At 37.4% G+C, this 27,148-nt stretch overlaps 1 protein-coding gene across 2 annotated transcripts in view; it reads right to left on the bottom strand.

Annotated features, from left to right (window-relative positions):
• BTBD1 (BTB domain containing 1) overlaps positions 1-26,182 on the bottom strand; it is a 61,532-nt gene extending 35,350 nt beyond the window's left edge. Inside the window, exons 1-5 of one of the 2 annotated variants that reach the window (XM_053717420.1) lie at positions 26,131-26,182; positions 24,714-25,115; positions 22,931-23,087; positions 20,066-20,171; positions 8,629-8,826 (exon numbers count right to left, since the gene is read on the bottom strand). In XM_053717420.1, coding sequence (XP_053573395.1) covers positions 8,629-8,826; positions 20,066-20,171; positions 22,931-23,087; positions 24,714-25,115; positions 26,131-26,162 — 895 coding nt within the window. In that variant the 5' untranslated portion in view covers positions 26,163-26,182. The remainder of the gene's footprint in view (positions 1-8,628; positions 8,827-20,065; positions 20,172-22,930; positions 23,088-24,713; positions 25,116-26,130) is intronic. The other variant, XM_053717421.1, reaches the window with a different exon arrangement.
• Positions 26,183-27,148: the final 966 nt, after the last annotated feature.

Below are 27,148 nucleotides of genomic sequence, written 5' to 3'. Positions count from 1 at the left end.
AAACTAACGCCCTCTAGTGGTAAAAAACTGTCAAAATGCTTGCAGATTAGAGGTGGCCTTCAAGGTCTAAGAAATTAGCATATGAACCTCCTAGGTTTAGATTTCAATTAAGAATACCAAGAGAACAAAGCAAAATTGGTAATAAAAGTAAATTTGAAAGTTGTTTAAAATTACATGACCTATTTAATTTATGAAAGTTTTTTTTTTTTTACTTAACTGTCCCTTTAAATAGCACATAAGTGCATAAAATTAACTCTTTCAATGACAAAAAGTTGCAGAAAACATTTATTTTCTTATACAATGTTGCCATCTAGTGGTCATTTCTAGAAAATGATTATCATCAGAGGCCAGCATGAATAGATTTTAATATAAAAATTTCTGCTTACAAAATATTTAAATAATTTTACTACAAAATATTTAAAAAGATTTATGTATACATAAAAATAAAATCTGCAATTTACAAAATAATTTAATTTATTTCCAAAAATAAATCTCTTGGTATCTTTATTTGAAAAAGCAGGAATGTAAGCTTACAAGCCTGCTCATTTTTGGTTCAGAACCCTGGGTTGCACTTGCTGATTGGTGGCTACATATAAAGTGAAAATAAACATTGTAAAGAATTAAGTAAAGGTCCTATTGATACAGTGCATGGGGACATTAACAGGTAAAATAACATAGTACATAAGTCACACCATAAAATAAAGCACAATGTTCCCTTAGTGACATAAGAGCTGAGTTGAAAGCATAGTTAAACATAACAAAATAATGAAAACTGAAATCTATTTCTTTTTATTTTAATTAAACCTAAGGCTGTAATCAACAGAGATAACAGTTAATTTAAGATAACATAGCCCCAAGTTAATTAACGATGCATACAAGAATATTGATCATATGACTAAATAATATTCCACCTCAATGCCTAAGGAAAATATATCAAGGGACTTAAAGGGACACTGAACCCAAATTTTTTCTTTCGTAATTCAGATAGAGCATGCAATTTTAAGCAACTTTCTAATTTACTCCTATTATCAATTTTTCTTCATTTTCTTGGTATGTTTATTTGAAAAGCAAGAATGTAAGTTTAGATTCTGGCCCATTTTTGGTGAACAAACTTGGTTGTCCTTGCTGATTGGACAGCACCAGTAAACAAGTGCTGTTCATGGTACTGAACCAAAAAATTGCTGGCTCCTTAGCTTAGATTCCTTCTTTTTCAAATAAAGATAGCAAGAGAACGAAGAAAAATTGATAATAGGAGTAAATTAGAAAATTGCTTAAAATTGTGTACTCTATCTGAATCATGAAAGAAAAAAATTGGATTCAGTGTCACTTTAAAGAAAAAGGTTCTCAGAAGAATCACTTATCCCACTCCAGTACGGTCATTCATCTGCAAGGTAACCTTGAATTTAGCGATATCTCTATCAAGGGGTCTCCAGGAACAGCACACCTCACACACTAATTTAAAGCATTCTATGGCATTCAGTTGAATTGAAGATAGATCAATAAAGTTAAGCTGGTATGTGCCTCTAAACCTCTCAGAATCTAGGGGGGGACTTGGTTGCTTGAAACCTTGTCTGCTATCTCTCCAAAAATTCTGCACGTTCAGAACACACCCAGTCTATCAGCTCCAGGGGAACAAGAAACCACATGTCATGAGCAGCCGGTGTTCAGTCGAAAACTCCAAGAAATCGAAAACTCCAAGATGACGTTACTTCCGATGACTCTTCCATTTTCACTATCTGTTTTTGCCTCTGTCTGGGGGGCACACTGCTGATCCTCTGGCATCCACACAGAATAAACCTTGGGGAATGAGGTTTACAAGGGGGGCTTTGCCCCCCTTGAACCCCACAGGCAGAGGCAAAATAGTTAGTTAAGATAGGCGATTACAGTACCATCAGATTGGCCCGTGTCTCTGTGAGGGACAGGATGCACAACCAATCAGATGTATGGATTCACTGGAAGTGACGTAATCTTGGAGTTTTCGATATAACACCGGCCCAGTATCAGTTTAATTACTGATGACAATGTTCCACACCTCTCTGGCCCGAGTCTCGCCTCGCTCCAACATCTCAAATGCCAGAGGGTTTCCTTTCATCAGAGCAACTGTTTGATCAATAGAATCCTCTGAGTGATCGCAAAAAAAACTCCATGTGCTCAGTGCTCATCTGGATTGGTGTCAGCACATAGTCCACCACTGATAGTCCTTTGTAGGGTCATATAAAATGATTACATATTAAGGCATTAATAGAATACAGGAGCTGTTCTTTCTGCTTTTCCATTGCAACTGAAAATAAATTATTGCCTTGTAGATAGAAGTTCTGTTCTACTTATATAGTCAATATTGTATTAAGGTATGCAGTGACAAGCAAGATAGCACTGCGTTTCTGCTGGGTCAGAGATTAACTCCGCCAAGGGGGATAGTGGAAGGCCGTCTCCCCCATCCACCAAAGCATCTAAATTTAAGTCCCGGAACACTGCAACTGCTTTAACTGGTGTTGAAAGAAACACATGCGCTTAATCACCGGAATGTATCAAATCTAAAGAGATATAGATGAAAGTTGGATGCCACTTAAAGGGACAGTATACACTCATTTTCATATAACTGCATGTAATAGACACTACTATAAAGAATAAGATGCACAGATACTGATATAAAAATCCAATATAAAACTGTTTAAAAACTTACTTAGAAGCTCTCAGTTTAGCTCTGTTGAAAAGGCAGTTGGAAAGCCCACTGCAAGTGGGAAATAAGACACTCCCCCCTCCCCCTTCTTTTGCATATGAAAAGACCCTTTACACAAACAGGAGCAAGCTGGAGAAGGTAGCTGACAGTATTCACATAAAACTTTGGGGCTTGGTTAGGAGTCTGAAAATCAGAGCAATGTTATTTAAAAATAAGCAAAACTATACATTTATTTTTTTTAAAAACTTTATGGGCTATATAAATAGATCATCTACAAAACATTTATGCAAATAAAAAATGAGTGCATAATGTCCCTTTAAAGGCACATAATACTCATAAGCTAAATCACTTGAAAGTGATGCAGCATAACTGTAAAAAGCTTACATGAATGACATGAAAATATCACCTGAACATCTCTATTTAAAAAGGGAGATATTTTACCTCATAATTTATTTAGCTTACAATAGTAAGTGCTCTGTGAACAGTTATACTTCAGCTGCTATCCAGCTGCAAGTTGAAAAAAAAACAAAAAACACAATAGCCAATCAGCATCAGAAGCGTTAGGTCATTGTTTTGCTGTGACCCCATAAACTGAGTAGGAACATAACATTATTGTGCCTGCACATGCCAGATGCACACTCCCTTGCATGTCCTGGGACTAGGATCCTGATTGGCTGATTAAAATCTGTTTACTTATAAATTTTAAGGTAAATTGTCATCCTGTTTTACATAGAGATGTTCAGTAGTGATGTCGCGAACCTAAAATTTTGCGTTTGCGATCGGCGAACACGAACTTCCGCAAATGTTTGCGAACCGGCAAACCGGGCGAACCGCCATAGACTTCAATGGGCAGGCGAATTTTAAAACCCACAGGGACTCTTTCTGGCCACAATAGTGATGGAAAAGTTGTTTCAAGGGGACTAACACCTGGACTGTGGCATGCCGGAGGGGGATCCATGGCAAGAAAAATTACATAGTTGATGCAGAGTCTGGTTTTAATCCATAAATGGCATAAATCACCTAACATTCCTAAATTGTTTGGAATAACGTGCTTTAAAACATCAGGTATGATGTTGTATCGATCAGGTAGTGTAAGGGTTACGCCTGCTTCACAGTGACAGACCAAACTCCCCGTTTAACGCACCGCAAACAACCGCAAACAGTCCATTTGCACAACCGCAAGCTCCACATGGGAGTGCCCCTGTTTTTGGTCAGATTTTTAAAAGGTCCGGGCACTTTGGCATGAAGATTTACATTCACTTTAACCTTCCAAAGATACATCCAGGTATGGTATCATCATCTTATTATACTCATTGGTAAAACTTAAGGGGACAGTCAAGTCGAGATTGAACTTTCATGGTTCGGATGGGGCACGCAATTTTGAACCACTTTTTAGTTTGCTCCTGTTGTCGATTTTTCTTCGTTCTTTTGGTATCTTTGTTTGAAAAAGCAGGAATGTGCGTATGGGAGCTGGACCATTTTTGGTTCGGCACCTGGGTGGTGCTTTCTGATTGGTGTCTAAATGTAGCCACCGGTAGGCAGGCGCTGCCCAGGTTCTGAACCAGGGATGAGCCGTCTCCTAGGCTTACATTCAAGTGGAGATGCCAAGAGAACGAAGAAGGTTTGATAAGGGAAGTAGATTGGAGGGTTACTTGGAGTTGCATGCAATATGTGAACTGTGCAGGTTTGGTTTTGACTAGACTATCCCTTTAAGACCCTTATAATTAGAATTAAGATATGTTAAAAATTCCCTGGCCTCCAGTTTGGGTATAAAAAATAAATATACACACCAACACAGATATATAAATATACACACCAACACATATGTGTGTGTGTATATATATATATATATATATATATATATATATATATATATATATATATATATATATATATATATATATATATATATAGTTTGTATGTGTTAATTTTATTCTGAAGGAGTTTATTATTGAAAAAACTTTATAGCTCCCACCAACTTATATAGAGATTGGGGGAAAACTAAGGCAAAATTAGCCCACATAGCTTAAAGGACCAGTCAATACAGTAGATTTGCATAATTAACAAATGCATGATAAGAAGACAATACAATAGCACTTAGTCTGAACTTCAAATGAGTAGTAGATGTTATGACTATTTCCACTCCCCCTGTATCATGTGACAGCCATCAGCCAATCACAAATGCATATATGTATATGCAGTGAATTCTTGCACAGGCTCAGTAGGAGTTTGTGACTCAAAAAGTGTAAATATAAAAAGACTGTACACATTTTGCTAATTTAAGTAAATTGGAAAGTTGTTTAAAATTGCATGCTGTATCTGAATCTTGAAGTTTAATTTTGACTTGAGTGTCCCTTTAAAGTTAAGTCCATAATCAATCTATTGACGGCAATAAGAGTTTCAAATATATTGACTTTTGCTGTTAGAACAAAACCTTTATGAGCCAACACCAATCACCAGCTTGCTTCCCAGTAGTGCATTGCTGCTCATGAGCCTAGGTTTACTCTTCAACAAAGGATATCAAGAAAATAAGGCACATTATAGATTATTATTAAAGGTAAATTGAAAGGTTGTTTAATATTGCATGCTCTGTCAGAATCGTAGAGGTGTAATTTTGACTTTACTGGTCATTTTAAACAGTTGTTAAACTTTCAGTGTTAGCTGGAAAACGTTTTATTTGTTATTTTTTATGTTTATCAATGTCTTTACTTTGTACTTGCATCTCCCCTACCTTGGCCTAGCAGACACCTATTTCTGCAGTATAAATGTATAGTGACAGTTGCATCTGAGAAAAATAACCTAATTTTGTGAAAAGAACCTTTCTTTTTAACAGACATAACATTATCAGATGTACTACCAATGATAATCACTGTGGGAGAAACAATGAACCAGTCCATATTTTTAAATGTCTTTGTAGTGACCCTTGAATTTTATTACCTGATATTATTGATCTCTCGCGGTAGGGTTAAATGCATAGGTAAAGTCCCACTTCTATATGCAGCTCCTGTGCAGGGCACAGCCGGTCCACAATCAGTAGGTTTCACGACCTAGCCAATCATCTGTTGCCGTTTCTGAACATGACAGACTTCCTGCTTCTGAATGGGGCTTTAACTACATATTTAACCACTTTGCTGGGATTAAAATTGTATTTATATAGAAGAGCCAGTTCAATCCTATGTTCTGTTGAAATATAACATGCCCTTTTAATGTCCTTTTAAATGTTGTATCATTTAAATATTGGTTTACAGGTGTCTACTGAAGACTAAATTGGAGAAGCAATTGTATTTACATACTATTTGCTTTTATATATTATTTGTATGCCCTTCTAAAACATGGATTGCAGACAAGGTTCTATTTTTATTTTATTGTTCATTTTTTAATTGCGTCTTCCATTACCGCTTCTAATTGTTTAGTGAAGCACACTAATCTGTGTATAGTGAGCTGCCATTTTGTATGGAACTCTTCTTTCGGACACAAAAAAATGTTCATGTACAGTTTACAGCATAAATGGTTTACTGGGATATTTAAAAGTAATAAGACAATAGCAAATTTGTGTTTTTATATTTTAGCAGTTTTTGACATAAAATGTTTGTGTGTTTTTATGCTAGATTTTGTTAATATTTTTCTTGTGTGTTTTCTGTTAAAAAAACACTTTGTTTATAATAAAAAAAAAAAAAGCTCTGCATGTCCTCCATCAACAACACGTCTGTAAAGCGTCCTGTCCTTGCCGGCGTGGTCGTGGGAGGAGGAGGATTACTTTCACCTCTTCCCCTGTCAGATTCCCGTTGTGCTGTGACATCACCCTTATACGCTGTGTAAAGCATACTTTTAAATTTATTTTGGAACTGCTGGCAGTCCCTGAAACGCACACGTGTGAAGGAAACTGACTGCTATTATTTCACAGTAAAAAAAAAGTGTTTTTTTTTTAAATGTACACTACTGTTACTACACAAGATATGAGTTGCACTGGTGTGACAATGTGACCTGGCACGCCCTGAAACGCACACGTGTGAAGGAAACTGACTGCTATTATTTCACATAAAAAAAAAGGTTTTTTTTAAATGTACACTACTGTTACACCAGATATGAGTTGCACTTGTGTGACAATGTGCCCTTGCAGGCCCTGAAACGCACAAGTGTGAAGGAAACTAACTGCTATTATTTCACAGTCAAAAAAGTTTGTTTGTTTTTTAAATGTACACTACTGTTCAGATATGAGTTGCACTAGTGTGACAATGTGCCCTGGCAGGCCCTGAAACGCACACACGCTGGCAGGCAGGGAATTGCAATTAGATTACACTAGCAGACTGATGTTTCACAGTCAAATTTTTTTTTTTTTTAAATTTACACTACTGTTACAACAGATATGAGTGGTGGTGGCACTAGTTGGCAAGTGGGCCTGGCACACACGCTGGCAGGCAGGCAACTGCAAATTTACACTACTGTTACAACAGATATGAGTGGTGGTGGCACTAGTTGGCAAGTAGGCCTGGCACATACGCTGGGAGGCAGGCAACTGCAATTAGATTACACTAGCAGACTGATGTTTCACAGTCAAAAAAGTTTTTTTTTAATTTAAACTACTGTTACAACAGATATGAGTGGTGGCACTAGTTGGCAAGTGGGCCTGGCACACACGCTGGCAGGCAGGCAACTGCAATTAGATTACACTAGCAGACTGATGTTTCACAGTCAAAAAAGTTTTTTATTTTTAAATTTACACTACTGTTACAACAGATATGAGTGGTGGTCGCACTAGTTGGCAAGTGGGCCTGGCACACACGCTGGCAGGCAGGCAACTGCAAATTTACACTACTGTTACAACAGATATGAGTGGTGGCACTAGTTGGCAAGTGGGCCTGGCACACACGCTGGCAGGCAGGCAACTGCAATTAGATTACACTAGCAGACTGATGTTTCACAGTCAAAAAAGTTTTTTATTTTTAAATTTACACTACTGTTACAACAGATATGAGTGGTGGTCGCACTAGTTGGCAAGTGGGCCTGGCACACACGCTGGCAGGCAGGCAACTGCAAATTTACACTACTGTTACAACAGATATGAGTGGTGGCACTAGTTGGCAAGTGGGCCTGGCACACACGCTGGCAGGCAGGCAACTGCAATTAGATTACACTAGCAGACTGATGTTTCACAGTCAAAAAAGTTTTTTTTTTTTTAAATTTACACTACTGTTACAACAGATATGAGTGGTGGCACTGCAGGCAGGCAACTGCAATTAGATTACACTAGCAGACTGATGTTTCACAGTCAAAATTACACAGGCAAAAAAAAAAAAAAAAGACATGTTCTAGCCCTAAAAAGGGCTTTTTGGGGTTCTGTCCTTACAGCAGAGATCAGATGAGTCCTTCAGGACTGTAGTGGACACTGAATACACTAGCCTAGCTATCAATTTCCCTATAAAATCAGCAACAGCTACACTGTCCCTCCTCTCACTAACAATGCAGCTTCCGAATGAATCTAAAATGGCTGCTGTCCAGGAGCTGGGAGGGTCTGGGAGGGAGTGTCTGCTGCTGATTGGCTGAAATGTGTCTGCAGACTGTGAGATACAGGGTCAAAGTTTACTCAATGATGACGAATAGGGGGCGGATCGAACATCGAATATGTTCGCCCGCCGCTGCGAACGCGAACAAGCTATGTTCGCCTTGAACTATTCACCGGCAAACAATTCGCGACATCACTAATGTTCAGGTGATATTTTCTAGTCAGCTTTTTACAGCAATGCTGCATCACTTTCAAGTGCTTCAACATTTGGGTATCATGTCCCTTTAAATCTTTAGATATTTAAAAGATAATCTCCAGCTCACAGTGTAACAGCCTGTCATGGCCACAGCCCAGAAGTCGCCCCCTTTAAAAAGCTTTCCCCCCCCCCAAACCTATGTAATATTAGAAGACTAAAAACATTTACAGACCCATCCATGAAAATTACCTGCTGCAAACTCTTCAACAGTCATCAGTGGGAAGCGGATCAAAGACATGGCTTTTCCTAAAACTTTCATTTTATTTTCTATGGTTAGTGGGAGCTGTTGTCTCTGACATTCTGCTTCAGCCCACCGAACTGCTGCCCCGAAGAGACGACTCTCCCGTATGCTGAGTGTGTCTCGTTCCAAGACAGCGCAGAGAGTATCTGCAAAGATTTAATAATAGGATGTTAACACCTGTTAAAGTGTGGTTCAAGCAACGGCTGGAAGATTGATTATTAAATGCCAAAAATCATACTGTACAGACAGCAAATTTGTACTTTAAATATCATGGCTCATCTACATAACATACAGTAATTCCCTGAGCATCACTACACAGGTAGCGTTTTCCAAGATAAATACAAAAGATACTTTTATGCTCATGGACTGAGGTCAAACTACATAAAATAAAGTCTTCACTGCAAAGATTCTAAAATCACAATGTAACTTTTACAACAAACTAAAATGTGCTAGCATTATCAGAAATATCAACTAAAGACCTCCAACAAAAATATTTATCAATAGATAAAATATTATATAATATTATATTGAGCACAACTAAATAAATGAATTAATACATAAATTCCGAATTGTAATATGTTATTATTATTATCAGTTATTTGTAGAGCGCCAACAGATTCCGCAGCGCTAATATGTATGTATGTATAAATAATAGACAAACATAAACCATTTATATTCCCAGTGTATATATGATGAAATAAAAAAATGTATAAGCCATAGAAATACTGGTGTATCATTAGTTAAGTGAAAAGCCCCACAGCAAAATTGTATTTAATGCCCTTAAAGCAGGGTTTTTTAAGACTGTCCTTAGAATTCCCTAACAGGTCAGACTTTCAGGATTACCTTGGGTGAGAGCAGGTTTATAACCATGTTTACTAATCAGCTGATTGTTTAATTTGTGCTCCAGTTCCAATATCCTGAAAATCAGACCTGTTAGGGAGGCCTGAGGACAGGTTTGAAAAACCCTGCCTTAAAGGGACATTAAAGGGACACTGTACCCAAATTTTTTCTTTTGTGATTCAGATAGAGCATGCAATTTGAAGCAACTTTCTAATGTACTCCTATTATCACATTTTCTTCATTCTCTTGGTATGTTTATTTGAAAAGCAAGAATTTAAGTTTAGATGCCGGCCCATTTTTGGTGAACAACCTGGGTTGTCCTTGCTGATTGGGCAGCACCAATAAACAATTGCTGTCCATGGTTCTGAACCACAAATTTGCTGGCTCCTCAACTTAGATGCCTTCTTTTTAAAATAAAGATATCAAGAGAACGAAGAAAAATTGATAATAGAAATAAATTAGAAAGTTGCTTAAAATTGCATGCTCTATCTGAATCACAAAAGAAAAAATGTGGGTACAGTGTCCCTTTAAACACTTTGAGATGGTAATATGAAATGATGAATTGTATATTAAAAAAATGTTTTATTTATTTTGTCCCCTTTTCCTGTAATTCTCTTCTGAAATTCTGAGCATTTCAGCTCCTGTTAAAAATGGAAGTGCGGAACCCTGTTATATTCCACACAGCTATTGGCTGCACACTTTAGTGACCTATTTATAATTGTGCCTAATTGGCCAAAGCAGAGTAGGTAACCTAAGTTACAACATGGCAGCTCCCATTGCTTTATAGACACTAAAACTTTACACTTATTGTGTCAATATTTAAACAGCTAATGAAACTTTATAAAATACTACGTTTTATTCTTAGATTAATCTTTTCTTTGAATGCTTAATTCTATCTAGCATTAATTTAGGGCCAGATTATAAGTGGAGCTGTATTTTACAACCGCTAACTCCGCTAGAAGTAAGCGTTTTGCACGCGTCGGCTAGCACTCGTATTACAAGCTAAAAGTAAAAAGGTTTTTGCTTGCCTGCTAACCTAATGCGTGAAAAACCAGAAATTGGAATATCGCACATTATCATATTCCTGGATAGAAGCAAAAAAAGTGAAATAAAAACACCCTACTCGCGCGCTAACCCGACATGAAAATATCAATATTTCACATTCCAATGTTCTTCGCATAGAAGAATATGCTCTATTTATTCATAAATACATATTTCTACATCTATCTGGTTAGCGCATCACTCGTAATCTGCCCCTTAGTGTTTAGTGTCCCTTTAAAGGGATATAAAAGTATGCATAAAAATATATATAAGAAATTCAGCACTGAATAGCAAAAAATCTACATAGACAATAAGGGCCAAACTACAAGTGGTGCGCTATGGTTTTTTGGTTTTTTTGTTCACAGGCAGGTTTTGCATGCATATTACAAGTTGAAAGTAAAAAGTTAGTGCGTTAGCAAAACCCGATGTGCACTAACTTAAAGGGACACTGAACCCAAATTTTTTATTTTGTGATTCAGATAGAGCATGCAATTATACACAACATTCTAATTTACTCCTATTATCAACTTTTATTCATTCTCTTGCTATCTTTATTTGAAAAAGAAGGCATCTAAGCTTTTTTCTTGGTTTAGGACTCCTGACAGCACTTTTTATTGGTGGATGAATTTATCCACCAATCAGCAAGGACAACCCAGGTTGTTCACCAAAAATGGGCCGGCATCTAAACTTACATTCTTGCATTTCAAATAAAGATACCAAGAGAATAAAGAAAATTTGATAATACGAATAAATTAGAAAGTTGCTTAAAATCTCATGCTCTATCTGAATCACAAACGAAAAAATTTGGGTTCTGTGCCCTTTTAAATAATTTGGATATTGCAACTGAGCTAACTCCGTGTCCCATAGACTTCAATGAAGCGTGTGTTAAAGAAACATGAAACCCCAAATTATCATAATCATAATTTCATAATTTAGATAGAGCATACAATTTTAAACAACTTTCCAATTTACTTGTATTGTCAAATTTTCTTCATTCCCTTTGTATCCTTTGTTGAAAATCAGGAAGGTAAGCTTAGGAGCATGCACATAGTTTTGCAAGAATGTTATACATTTGCTAGAAAACTAGGTGGCAACCCTATTTCCTGCTATGTAGTGCTCCAGACATGTAGATGCTACCTATCTAAATATTTCTTCAAGAAAGAATACCATGAGAACAAAGCAAATTTGATAATAAGAAGACTTTTTAAAAATTGTAGGCTCTATCTGAATCACAAAAGAAAAGTTTTGGCTTTTGTGTCCCTTTAAAGGAAAACCTAACACTTATCAATTGTGCGTTAACCCAACACCACATAAGACCTACAGCACTAAACCAGAAGGTAGTTATGAATATTTTAAATTCCAATGTTCTTAACATAGAAAATATATATACATATAAAAAAGATTGTTAAACATATAACATAGCTATACCTATATATCTATATGAATCAATCAATCAATCTCTCTCTCTCTCTCTCTCAAAATACTAAGAACATTTTCTTCTAAGTGAAGAACATTGAAATGTAAATATATATATATATATATATATGTATATATATATATATATATATATATATATATATATATATATATATATATATATATATATATATATATATATATATATATATATGCATACAAAGAGAGAAGCGCTCTACCAGGAACGAACAACAGCTCAGTGGCTTGTTCTATGGCGATTTACCACCCGGAAGCAGCCTCTTTTAGACCAGTGTGCTTTTCTCAGAAGAAAACTTTCCTGAAGTATATCAGTCTGATCCTGCCAAGTAAGGTCAGTCCAGCCCCGAAATACCAGGCAATTCTCCTCTGAACAAGGAACATGACAACCCCAGACGATCGTTTCGGCCTCCTATGGGCCTCGTCAGTGAGGTGCAGCCACATTCCTCTAAGCACACTGGGCAAGGAGTCCACGTCTGGTTTCCCCCATCACCCATAGGGAGACTTCCCCAGGGTCATAATAATTTGCATACAAAGAGAGAAGCGCTCTACCAGGAACGAACAACAGCTCAGTGGCTTGTTCTATGGCGATTTACCACCCGGAAGCAGCCTCTTTTAGACCAGTGTGCTTTTCACAGAAGAAAACTTTCCTGAAGTATATCAGTCTGATCCTGCCAAGTAAGGTCAGTCCAGCCCCGAAATACCAGGCAATTCTCCTCTGAACAAGGAACATGACAGTTTTCTTCTTTGAAAAGCACACTGGTCTAAAAGAGGCTGCTTCCAGGTGGTAAATCGCCATAGAACAAGCCACTGAGCTGTTGTTCGTTCCTGGTAGAGCGCTTCTCTCTTTGTATGCAAATTATTATGACCCTGGGGAAGTCTCCCTATGGGTGATGGGGGAAACCAGACGTGGACTCCTTGCCCAGTGTGCTTAGAGGAATGTGGCTGCACCTCACTGACGAGGCCCATAGGAGGCCGAAACGATCGTCTGGGGTTGTCATGTTCCTTGTTCAGAGGAGAATTGCCTGGTATTTCGGGGCTGGACTGACCTTACTTGGCGGGATCAGACTGATATACTTCAGGAAAGTTTTCTTCTTTGAAAAGCACACTGGTCTAAAAGAGGCTGCTTCCAGGTGGTAAATCGCCATAGAACAAGCCACTGAGCTGTTGTTCGTTCCTGGTAGAGCGCTTCTCTCTTTGTATGCAAATTATTATGACCCTGGGGAAGTCTCCCTATGGGTGATGGGGGAAACCAGACGTGGACTCCTTGCCCAGTGTGCTTAGAGGAATGTGGCTGCACCTCACTGACGAGGCCCATAGGAGGCCGAAACGATCGTCTGGGGTTGTCATGTTCCTTGTTCAGAGGAGAATTGCCTGGTATTTCGGGGCTGGACTGACCTTACTTGGCGGGATCAGACTGATATACTTCAGGAAAGTTTTCTTCTTTGAAAAGCACACTGGTCTAAAAGAGGCTGCTTCCAGGTGGTAAATCGCCATAGAACAAGCCACTGAGCTGTTGTTCGTTCCTGGTAGAGCGCTTCTCTCTTTGTATGCAAATTATTATGACCCTGGGGAAGTCTCCCTATGGGTGATGGGGGAAACCAGACGTGGACTCCTTGCCCAGTGTGCTTAGAGGAATGTGGCTGCACCTCACTGACGAGGCCCATAGGAGGCCGAAACGATCGTCTGGGGTTGTCATGTTCCTTGTTCAGAGGAGAATTGCCTGGTATTTCGGGGCTGGACTGACCTTACTTGGCGGGATCAGACTGATATACTTCAGGAAAGTTTTCTTCTTTGAAAAGCACACTGGTCTAAAAGAGGCTGCTTCCAGGTGGTAAATCGCCATAGAACAAGCCACTGAGCTGTTCGTTCCTGGTAGAGCGCTTCTCTCTTTGTATATATATATATATATATATATATATAAATATATACACATACATTACATACATTATAACCTTTTTTAGTCAAACACCTTGTCATATACTACATTCCTTTTAACCCTTATAAAGGGCTGTATTACAAGTGGAAAGCAATATTTGCGCTCCACTGAGTAACAAATGTGCACTGGTATTACAAGTTAGATACAATGTGAATGCGACCCTGCGTTCGCATTGCACGGAAGCATTGCGATCACGAGAGCGCACTTCCATGAGACACGGCATGAGAACTTGCGCAGCAATGGGCAGCAAATTGTAAATATATACGTATATGCTTTTATATATATATATATATATATATATATATATACACACATATAAACACATAAATATATATATGTATATAAGCATACATATATATATATATATATATATATATATACATACATACAGGGAACACACAGATCTCATAGACTGCAATGTAAAGGCACCCTACAGCCGACAACTTTAGCCCCCAAAAACTTCTATGTGCAGTTACTTTATTAAAAAATAAAGATGCTACTTGTAAAGGATACCCCGGCTACCCCGACTGGGTAGCTCCACCAAATGGGTCCTGCTTCCTCCCTGCTGACTGCAGCTATGTAGCTGGCAAGTGACCACAACCTGTAGCCACCCCTGATGCCGTCAGCACCAGAATTCAGGGTCCCACCCTGTGGCAGACTCCAGCTACCCAGACTAGGTAGCTCTGTCAGAGGGTTCTTCCTCTGCCTGGAACAGGCTGCTATGTAGCCCAGGAAAGTGATTTTAGCTGGAGCCCACCCAAATAACTAGACATACTAGCATTCAGGTGAAACAGGAACTGATTTTATTGTAAAACATACACTCCTTTTATACACAATTTTCCCGCCCCTCCAGACAGACCAGCGCCTCCCTAGCAGCCATAGTCCCACCAAATCCCAGGATGGTTTTGGGGTGATCCGTTACTGGGGACCAGAGATACAGCCCATTGAAGTTATGGGGGTAGGGGTGTCCAAAAACCCCGGTTCCCAAAGGAGCTCCCCTCCGGTAATCCCACCACCTCTTGTCCTCCCTAGGGGCTACCAATCCCCAAAAGAGCGGAGCTCTGGGGCAAAGGGCCGCTGGAGCGACCAGGAGTAAAGTTAGCGGGTATCCTGCTGTTCTGTGGCCGACCGGGAGTTCCAGGAGCCCGGCCAGCCTGAGAGGGGTTAGGCGGGTGTCAGTTGTAAGGTAGACGACCAGGAGTTCCAGGAGCCTGGCCAGCCTAGGAGGGTTTTTCCCGGTCATAGATCAGCTCTTCCATGACCAAGTGTACACAGCAAAACAACACATAGCACGCATCTGGGAGATCCCATAAGCCATGAAATGGCAAAATCTAATGTAACAGGAAGTGAGCCATATAGTAGGGGGGTAGCCTTAGCTGTCTGGTATCCGTGACACTATTATCTTTATTTTTTAATAAAATACACTACACTGTATTTTGGGGGCATTTGGTGGACATTTATAAAATTAACCCGAGATCTGATCTTTGATTAATTTTATAAGTGATAATCGCTACCACGAGCTTGCGGTAGCAATAACCAGCCACTTGTAATTGCTGGTTATTTATTGTGTGCCTGTAAACCGGTAAACGCACAATAAATTAGCTTACTTAAATTTTACTTGTAATCTAGCCCAAAATGTTTTAATTAATATTTATATGAATAATTTTTTTAGCAGAAAGTGTATAGAGTATATGAGTGTTACACTTTATTTTAATGTATTTGTGATGTATTTGGTGCAATTTTAACACTTAAACTTTAACCCCTTGAGTGCTAATGACAGCTCTGAGCCGTCACAGTCGCAGTTTCCCACTCTGGTGCTAATGACGGCTCAGAGCCGTCACTAGCACTCTCCCACCTTCAGGGAGATTTGGGGGCTCCCACCCCGGTGATCGGGCCTATATAATGACAGGCATCGCCGGGGATTAACGTTTTGCATGGTGACATCACGCGTAATGACATGATGACATCATCGTGTGACTTTATTTATACTTAACAATGTTAAGTATAGGAGCAGGGGGCATGCTGCTTAGAAGCCTGTATCTCCGGCATCTAAGCAGCTAAACCCTCCCCCCCCCCCCCCAAGACCCACCATTGGTAATCACCTAATCTTTCCACCTAATCTTTCTTGGGGATCTGGGGGGGGTGAAGTTAAAAAAAAAAAAAAAAAAAAAAAAAAAATCTTAGCACCCAGGTGGGAAAGTGCTTAGCACTCAAAGGGTTAAGCAAGGTCTAAACTCAGACTAACCTGAAAAGCTCGACATTGCTTATAGCAATCCGTACTAACTTTAGCGTACGACTTCTAATCTAGACCTAAATGTTTTAAAAGCATTTAAAAATGTAATTTTGTTAGTGGATCCAACAAGTGATGAGGTCATCACTGTGTAGATTGTTTAAGACTTAGAATTTAGGATGTAACAGGATCCATTTCTACTGCGGAAAGGAGGGAGTGGTGGAAAAACACACTTTTCTGCAATCACTTGTAACTGATTCAAACAGTTTTACAAGAGCAATCAAATCAGCATTTCCTGGCAAAACAAACAAAAGAGTATGGATATTCACAGTAACATTAGGTGGTCTAATATTATACATATTGCATTCAGACTCTTCATCTGTGGTGTCTTGTAATAAAATACATTGTCCCCATGATACCTAACATAATTAGCCAAGCACTAGAGGAACCTATGACAATACAATCAGAAACAGATCTAAACTAAGCATTATTAAATAAAATATACATTCTCAATCCCAAGCTCAATATCGTCTGACACTTAAAGGGACATTGTAGACTAGGTTTTCCTTTGCATAAATGTTTTGTAGATGATCCATTTATATAGCTTATCTGGGAGAGTTTTTGTAAAAATGTATAGTTTTGCTTATTTTTTAATAACATTGTGCTGATTTTCTGACTACTAACCAAGCCTCAAAGTGTCAGATGTATACACACGTTTACAGACTCCTGCTGTTTCCTGTTTGTCTAATCTGACTTTTTATATGCGGGGGGGGGGGGGGGGTCTGCTCCCAGTCCCTTTCACTGGGTGTTACAGCTAATCTCATCAACAGTACTAAACTTGGAGCTTCTAAGTAAGTTTTTAAAATGTTGTATACTGGATTTTTAGATCAGTATCTGTGCATATTCATCATTATTGTAGTGTCTATTACATGCAGTTATATGAAAATTGGTGTATACTGTCCCTTTAAAGAGGAACTGTCTGTACACCAGAAGTGGGAATATGTTGTACTGACACCACTTCCCTGTTATCATGAAGAACTTAGCCAGCTTATATCAGTACAGTAGAGAATGTAAAAAAATCGTTCATTGCAAATAAACTTTAGTATCTCATTAAAGAGGCATGAAAATCAAAATGAAAATGTCATCATTCAGAAAAGTGTGCAATTTGAAGAGACTATTCAACTGACTCAAATTTACTTAATTCACTTGGTATCCTTTGTTAGAAACCATATCTAGGTAAGCTTAGTAGCAGCAATCCACTAATAGGAGCTAGCTACTAAGCAAGACACAGCCAATCAGAATTGTCAGTCACATGAACCGGCCAATCATAGTTCCCAAGTGGGAGTAAAGCAAAAATTACAGTTACAGTTCCCAAGTGGGAGTAAAGCAAAAATTACAGTTACAGTTCCCAAGTGGGAGTAAAGCAAAAATTACAGAATGTCCCTTTAATATGTACCAAAGTATTTGAATAATCTAAAAAGTTAAAAGTTTAGAAACGCAAACAAACAAATATGCTAAAAGAGATTTTGACAACCAGTCCTACCTTTTAACTATTTTTTTCTATGCAAGTTTAATTCTTATTCACAGCAATACTGCACTCTGCTGTTATAGGAAGAGAAAATAGATTTTTGCAGATTATGGTCTAGATTACAAGTGCAAACCATTTCACATTACAAAATTCTTTATATAGGGAAAAATGTTCTTTGTATTTTAAAATAGATATCTTTCTCCCTCTCTTTCTTTCTCTCTTTTTTTTTTTTATATTAAATATTTACATACGCACTTTATAATGATTTATTCTTAATGTGCGCAAACTCGACACTGTGTTAGACCTACAGCGCAAAACCCTAAGTGCATTTACGCATATTTATTCCAATGTTCTGCACAAAGAAAAAAAATGACTTTTTATTATTAAATATGTATTTCTATATATATCTGATAATGTTAATGTCAAATAAATATCTCTCCTTATTTATTTATATGAATAGATATAAAGGTATATATAGATATAAATAAAAATATGTATTTAAAATAAAAAGAACATTTCTGTATGTGAAGAACATTGGAATGTGTTGGGTTTATTCTTTTGTGCTCTCAATTAAAGTCTATGGGGAGAATAAGCAAGTTTGGTCATGATATCCAAAGTCCTGAAGTTAATGAGGTAATTACATTGCTTAAACAATCTTCATTGGAATATAACAGTGTTAAGCATGTGAAGTCGGCAGTGTGCACTTCTGGATATTAAGAGAATGGGGGCCAAAATACTTGGAGCAGATTGTAAAGAGTTTTTTTTAACCATGCAAAATTTTATTACTTTAGGGCAGAATACAAGTGGTGAGCTATTGAGCCCTTTGGCTCGAGCGTTAACACCACCAGAAATAAAGATTATGCGCATGTAGGTTAGTGCACATATTACAAGTTGAAAGTAAAACCAGACACGCGTGTAATCTTTATTTCTTGTGGTGTTAATGCTTAAGCCAAAGCGCTCAATAGCGCACCACTTGTAATATGGCCCCAAGATAATAAAATTATGTATAGTAAAAACAATATTTGCATTGTGCTCCAAGTATTTTGGCCCCCATTCTGGTAAGATTTGAAAGTGCACATTTCCGACTTCAAAAGCCTAATACTGCTATATTCCGAATGGACATTGTTTAAGCAATGTAATTAACTCATTGTGTGGTGCACAGCTGCAATTAGTGGCATTCTAATTACCAAAAAGCAAATGGCGATATATATTTTTTTATATGATCGCATTTTGAGGTGAAATGGTGGCATGAAATATACCAAAATGGGCCTAGATCAATAATTTGGGTTGTCTACTAAAAAAAATATATATATAGTTTTGACAGGTAAATAAAAAAAAAAAGAATCTATTTCTGTTTAAATGAAGTGATAGCAAAAATGCTAAAAGTCACCGGTATTTTGGGCAAGTTCTTTTCTGAAAGTTCCGGTAGTGAAGGGGAATCAGCCCACTACTGGTCCTGAGAGGGAAATACCACTGATCCAATTAGCAGCGCTAGTCGCACTCAGATGTAAAACTAGAGCTGCTGACTGGATCAGCAGCGTTTTCAGCTCGGGACCAGCAGTGCTCTGCAAATCCCAAACAGATTAGAAGCATGTCATTTTTTGACTATAATGACCCTTAAAAAATATATCAACCAACATATATACCAACTGCAGAATAATAACAATCAAAGAAATGTTGCAATGGCAGCCAGAGAGAGATTATAACATTCTTTGCAAAGTCCCAGTTTAGTAAAAAAACATCTCTTTTAAACATAATTCAATATCCATGGGTTATTCATTCTTGTTTTTCTTCATTTACTCAAAAACTTGGGATATTGTAATAACTCTGTGTCAGTATTCGCTAAAATCTTGAAACAGTGTCCCAAAGATATTTCAATGGTTCTTTGAGATTGCAGATAGAATAGATGCTTTAGGCTCATATAACTCTACTGCTCCTTAACGGCTACATTCACAAAATTTCTCCATTCTCAAAATCAAACACCTCCACAGTACATAGAAAAAACTCATGCTGTACTGCCCCAGCATAACAACACAAGTAAACTGCTATTAAATAGCACCAACCTCTGTGCTGAATCCAGTGCAGACTGGTAAATATGCTTCATGGGTTTTACATTGAGCTTACATACCAATCAGTGTCCTTGTGCATAAACTAAGTGCACAAATAATCATTCTAATTTAAATAAAATGTATGTTATGCACTTTGCAGCCCAATCATACTATGTAATTTCATATCCCTTTCATTTATTTACTTTGAGGCTATAGTGTGAGGAATATAAATCTCATATTTCATACATATTTAATGTAAATTCATTATATGTAAGTTATGTTATAAAAGGACAACATTGATACTCACCAATGTCAATATCTGTGAAACCCTCGGCACTGATGGCATCTACAGTGTTCTTATCTATAGTATCAAAGCACAAACTGGCCAGCTGCGGCTCATCAAACAGTCGAGCCTATGAGAACAAGAAATCAATATGTTTGTGTATTTAATAAAGTGTCTGATTTCTTTCCATATCTGCTGTTTACCTAGTGCATTATATATGTCAAAAATATGCATACTTGGTAGTTTAGGGGCAGTGCCAAGTGATCTGGGACAGGGTCTATATGATCTGGGATGGGGCCTAAAAATCTGGTGCCTGAATATTTGCACTCTTGAGAATGATTTAGTAGTCCCAAGGTTCTTTGAGAGAAACCGTGACACAACTATAAATCAATTTCGCAAAACAACTGGGATAACTGCAGTTACACCCATGCAGGTACCTAATGGGTGGCTGCTTGATAATTCTGGCTACATACTGGGAAACATAACAAGAAATAATGTCTGCATCTTAAGCTTAGTGGGTAGCAGTGGAAAACAAGAGAAACTTACTACTTGTGCATTATCCTCACACGTATATGTAAAGTTAGCACTGTCTAAGCTCTGTCCTGTTCTCTGCACAATCTAAAACAGAATGTTTCAAAATGTTTGTTTATTAAAAACAATAGATGAACAATGAGCAGTAGAGTCAAGGCACCAGTGGCATTGGGGCACAAGGCTAGTCCCCTTGTGCCCCCCAACTGTGGCCGGCCATAATTTGCCCACCACCACTTTACCCAGGTTCCCAGAGCTCAGCCTGACACCACCCACAACAAGTGCACCGGTGGGCAAGTGCCCCCCTTATAAGTAAAAGTGTTCCCCTATAAATATAAGTAAAATGGAGAGGCCACTGCCCAGGACTCAGTAGTACAAAACCATGGACTTTCTGTTAGTTTCATGTCCCTTTAAGACTTTATTTTTTCTTGTTTTATACTGAGACATGTGTTATAAAGTACTCACATCAAGTCTCAAACTAATTATGCCTTAATATTAAAAGGAAAAATTTGCACAAGTGATCTAGCAATGTCAGTGTATCAATTCCTTTGTCATTTAATAAGAATAACTGCTTTATTGTGTTCTTGGCCAATCCTGACACCACTAGCATTTATGTTTAAGCTGCTGCCCTAAAGATGTTCTCCATAGAAATACCGGGGAATGGTTTTTCATTAACAAATATATATATTATTGTTTTTATATTTTATTGTGACAAACAAATTGGCTGAAATAAATTACTTGTCTGTGCAATGGTCTACTCATTACCAAAGGAAACCTGTTTGAACATACAAAACAACAGCTCAGACAGATAGAGATCAGACATAGATAGCAATTCTACAATTGTAACACAAGCATCAGATACTATTCTTTCTATGTTGTGTGCACGAACACACTAGTTGCTAACATACTTAAGAGATTGTTTCTAAAGATAAACTAACAATATGTTATTTTTATTTTTTAAAAATTACATCAATCAGGATTCTTCCAGCCTTCATAATGTGTGATGAGTTAAAGTTCCAGAAACCTTATTAGGAGGGAGGAAACACTTCTTAGTGGAGTCACGGGTGTTCCACGGTTGGGGGCAGTGGGTGGAGGCGTAGTTACAAGTGTCCCAGGGGCAGGAGGAGTCACAGCTGTTCTGAGGGCAGAGCCAGGTGGTCTGGGTGTGTGGTTAGGCAGCTGTGGGACATGGCCAGCGCTAAAGGACAGCAGACATTTTTTACCTTTTTACCCTTCTCCTCAAACCAATGGGGTTGCAAAATAGAAGACTGCCCCCCTATAACTCACATTGTGTGTGACATTATATCATATTTTCAAGGAGAATTTTGCACAAACTAGAGCTTGCATATGCAAGTTCAGACTTCAAACCATCTCAAGTTTAAAATAAAGTCATATAGTTCTGAGATATTAGCGTCAATTTTGATGTCATAGTCCAGCAGAACAGAATCCATGAGGATTGTCATGATACAATCATGTGGAGTAGTTGATACCTGGATTGGCTAACCCGCAGTGGTGGTATTGTGGTCTCAGCCTGTAAAGGGTTAATGTGAATTGCTTTTTCTTTGTGTGAAATCTGTTTTCAGAAAAGCTGTAAGCTGAGACCCCCCTCCTTAGCCTGTCCCAGGTCTGAGGTGGAGTGTTCTTTGTGTAACTGTGTATAGGAATGTAAGAAGTTTCAAGACCTCCCCCTCCCTTGGAGACTGATACTGGGAGCTAAGACTAGCTGCATTGGCTGAACTCGTCATAAATTATAACAATAGCGGTGACTTTGACAAGACAAAGAAACTTTGAGTTTTAAACTTGATGTAACAGAAAGGCTGGGGTAGAATTGCCCTGGGACCCAAGCCACTAACATCATTAACAGCAGTTCTCTACAAATCTAAAGGAACTTGGTAATAAGGTGGATATTGTGTTTCTATTATTTTTATGTCCCATTTTCTTTTTAAATAATTGTAACTTTGTAACTGTATGTTATTTTGAATGTCTTTATAATTTCACACTCTGTAACCTGTATTTATATTTTTGGTATTAAACACATAGAAAATCCCCTTTTGTCTTTGGGCTCTAATATCTGAATTCACACTCCTGTTGAGACAAGGTTAAAGGCACGTTACCTAATTGTTAAATTGTGTGAGTTTTGGGGGTCCCAAAACGCCCCTTTAATTTAGAAGTTTTGGTGGTGGCAGAAATTGTTAATTAGAGCAGTGTGGACAGGATTTGAGGGTTAATGTGGTGTCCCTTTTAACGTCCTTTTGTAGAGTTACAAGGTTAAGGGAACCAGAACTGTGTGCTATTAAGCCCTACATGTCCACACCCCTCTATTGTGACATTGAAAAGGTTTGATGCGTCACAAGGATTTACCTGAGTGAGAAGCATGAAGGCATTATCTGCTCTCAGATTTTTGGTAAGAAAGTCAACGCAGTGAGCTTCTAGGGCAGGCACTGCATATTTCTTAGCAGTGTACAGGGTGGTCATCACTGTTTCTGGTCCAATCTGTACTTCATCTGAATAAAGAAACCTAAGGAGGATAACAATGATAATGTAGTATTACTCAAAAGCACATCTGAGCTTACAGATATTACAAAACAATATGTAGCTTGCAAATAATTATGTTGATGAAATTATTTTGCATTACATTTATATATTTGAACAATTTTTTTTGTATGGTCATGAAATATGAGTGTGTATAAGTATGTGTGTGTGTGTGTGTATAAATATGTGTGTGTCTGTATATATATATATATATATATATATATATAAATGTTTATATGTGTGTATATATATATATATATATATATATATATATATATATATATATATATATAGGTGTGTGCGTGTGTGTGTTTGGGTGTATAAATATATGTGTGTTTATATACTTATATGTACAAATGATCCAGAACCTCTTGATTTAACAAGAATATTGGGGTCGATCACAATCTTGTAGAAAAGTCTACTGATTTTCCATATGGATTAAGCACTCACTTTGAATATTATTGCTGTAGGTTTCTTCTTATAAATATCAAACAATGAAAACACAGCTCTCCATTTAAACAAATTCATGTGAATAAAACATGCTATTTGTTGCAAAAATGGAGAGCTGAGTTTTCAATGTTTGAGATGGAAATTCTGTATTTTGGATTTAATTTCTACTTTTGTTACTGTATGATCAACACCACATAAGACTTTTGAACTATTGACCATAACTGGCCAGTTTTAATTTGTACTGCAATAGTATACATAGACCTGCAATCCTCAAACGTAAGCCCTGGTTTTAGAATCTCTTTGCTTTGGCACAATTAGTCAGTCAAGTACATTCTACTTATTCCTCACACATAAACTATCCAGCTCTGACCTATCTGCTGCCCTCACAGACTAGAGATTGACACCCCTGATCTATCAAATTTCCTTTGGAGACAAACAGGCTTCTCAGTCGCACAGGAAGGATAGTTAACACTGCATGTGAGTCATCATACTAATAGGATTGGGATTACTTGAGTCTGCCTCGTGGATATTCTATTTTCAATGAGTTGATCACTGAGTGACCAGGTATATGAACAGCGGCATAGCCAGAAATAATGCATTGGTTATCTTGATTTAACCCTATAGCTGCCAGAAAGGGCAGCACCATATTTCTATACATGAAACACATAATTACTTATAAATATATGGTTGACATCTATTAAAGCCAGAGGGTTAATTTATAAGCTACATGTAGCAATGTCCAGTATTTACAAATGTTCATGGTAACATTGCCTACTCTTTATGCTTCTATAAAAAAAGGTTGTCTTATGCAAAGACCATGACTGATCCAAGGTCATACATGACAGTCACTGAAGAGACATTCTAGTCCCTATGATATGATTGGCATTAATTAATCTAAAGCAACTCATTAGTGTCACAATTGGCAACTCGTCGTTGTTCTCTAACTTCCATTTTGAGTGTAGGAATAAGAACTCAAATAGTAATAAAATCTTAAATGAAGTCTCTAAATAAAACAGGAAACATAAAACTCTCCAAAAGCAAATGGGAGGAAGTGATGGTAGATTAATTATCTCTTGGTACAGAAAACTTTAGTAAGTTGGTCCCCAAACCTAAAGCAAAATACAAGAACTCTAATCTCTTTATTGCACAAGCTACTGAGTACCTGAGGAGGGCAAGAAAAGCTGAAGGCTCCACATCTGGCAGGTCAATCTCCACAGAACTGGTGGCCATTCCCCCATTAAACATGGCATCAAACACAGCACTCCCAGTTGCTAACACAAATTTATGGGCTGGGATCTTCTGAGCCTGTCTGCCCTTCCCAACAACAAACTTCACATCACTAAGCAGTTCATTGTTGAAGAGAAAGGCAAACCTCTCTTTCAGGGAGCTCTTGGTAGCCTGCCAGTTATACCCAGGCTCCCGCTCCAGACCCTTCACCAGTGAAGGAGATGTGCAGGGAGCTCCTGTGACCCCCACTACATTCTTCTGAATATGACCAGGCAACAGATTGGTGGCACCTTCATTTCTTAGAGTAGCACCACTTTCTGCATTAGCCATAATTTCACTGAAAAAAAAGACAAATACATTTTAATTATCTTAATCTATGCACGGTTAATATATTTACACAAAAATATCTCTTAATTATAAACAGACCAGAGATAAATGTATCAAACCATAACAATAGTAATAATAAGAAACAGCACTTTTTGTTTCTGTTACTATTATTTATTATTATTATCAGTTATTTGTAGAGTGCCAACAGATTCCGCAGCGCTATAAACATAGGCAGTATACAAGGTAGCAATTATAGGGATCAAATGGGTAGAGGGCTCTGTCCAGAGTCGCACCGTTGCAGTCAGCTCTTATGTTACCAAATTTGCCTAATTTTCTTGTTATCATTTGCTGAAAAAGCATCAATGCACTACTGTCAGCTAGCTGAACACATCTAGTGAGCCAATCACAAGAGACAAATGTGTGTAGGCACCATTCACCAGCTAGCTACCAGTAGCATAAGATATATACATATTCTTTTTCAACAACAAATACCAAGAAAACAAAGTACATTTGAAAATAGAACTGAATTTAAAAGTAACTTAAAATTACATGATCTGAATCATGTAAGTTTAATTTTGACTTTCCTATCCCTTTAATAACATTTGATTTATCAATATATATTTACAGAGTATCCTACAAGGTAAAATGTCTTGGCTGACATGGTAAATTAAAACTATGTTGTTCCACCTCTACACTTTGTCTATGTCATATATATATATATATATATATATATATATATATATATATATAGATAGATAGATAGATAGATAGATAGATAGATAGATAGATAGATAGATAGATAGATATGTATATGTGTATATGTGTGTATATATATATATATATATATATATATATATACATACACACAGAGAGAGATGTATGTTTATGACTACACACAGTCATACACTTTTCTGCTGTGCTTTTATAAAATACATTTAGGACACACAGCTTATCAAAGTTAAACTTCTAAATATTCACACTTTCACAGTTTATTTGATTATAAACAGGTAACCCACTGTCCTTACCCTCCAGTCCTGCTTGTATGTTGTTTTGACATTCTCAGACAGCAATAGCATTTTGGTCTCCTGAAAGATTGGTTGTAAAGTAGGGTGGTTTATTTTTAAATAGTAGATATTTCCAGGGAAGTAAGAATCTTGTACTTGCCAGTGATTCAGTATGACTTTGTTATGAAAACACATATTGTTCACAGTCATTTGCATTTATTTACCAGCATTTCAGAATATATCATTAAGCTAACACATCAATGTCCTCCCCTCCCATAGTGGTAACAATGGACTCTACCAGAGAAGGTGGGATAAGGTTTATTGCAGTCACATTTTGCTGCTGATGCTTGGGGACCAGCTGTTAGTTTAGCATGCTTATAGTAACCTATTCACTGCCAAAAGGGAGCTCGTTAAACATGAACACTAAGTTACAGAAACCCCTGTAAAACACATTATTTCTATGAGAATTTATTATTGCAGAATTTTTTTTTATCATAGAACTTAATCAGTAAAAGTGCAAAAAAAAAATAAATGCTTGTGTTAGAGCATGTTATCAGCTTTATAGCAGCAATGCACTATTGGGACCTAACTGAACACATCTGGTGTGCCAATGAAAGGTATATAATGTGTGTAGCCACGAATCACCAACTAGCTCCCAGTAGTACATTTGTTTCTTAGCCTACCTAGGTATTCTATTCAACAAAGGATACCAAGAGAATTAAGTAATTTATTATATAAGAAGTAAATTGAAAAGTCTCTTAAAATTGTATACACTGAATCGCTAAAGTTGAACTTTCATGCCCCTTTAAAAGGATATAATAGTGCATTCAATGTGTTTAACCTCTACAAAGTTAAAGGGACAGTCTACTCCTGAACTGTTATTGTTTAAAAATATAGATAATCCCTTTATTACCCATTCCCTAGGTTTGCATAACCAACACGGTTATATTAATACACTTTTTACCTCTGTGATTACCTTGTATCTAAGCCTCTGCAGACTGCCCCTTATTTCAGTTCTTTTGACACTTACATTTAGCCA

The sequence above is a fragment of the Bombina bombina genome, chromosome 6 (genome assembly GCF_027579735.1).
Source record: "Bombina bombina isolate aBomBom1 chromosome 6, aBomBom1.pri, whole genome shotgun sequence".
Taxonomy (NCBI): Eukaryota; Metazoa; Chordata; class Amphibia; order Anura; family Bombinatoridae; genus Bombina; species Bombina bombina.
The sequence above is the reverse complement of the archived record's forward strand: the minus strand, read 5'-3'. Positions and strand labels throughout refer to the sequence as shown.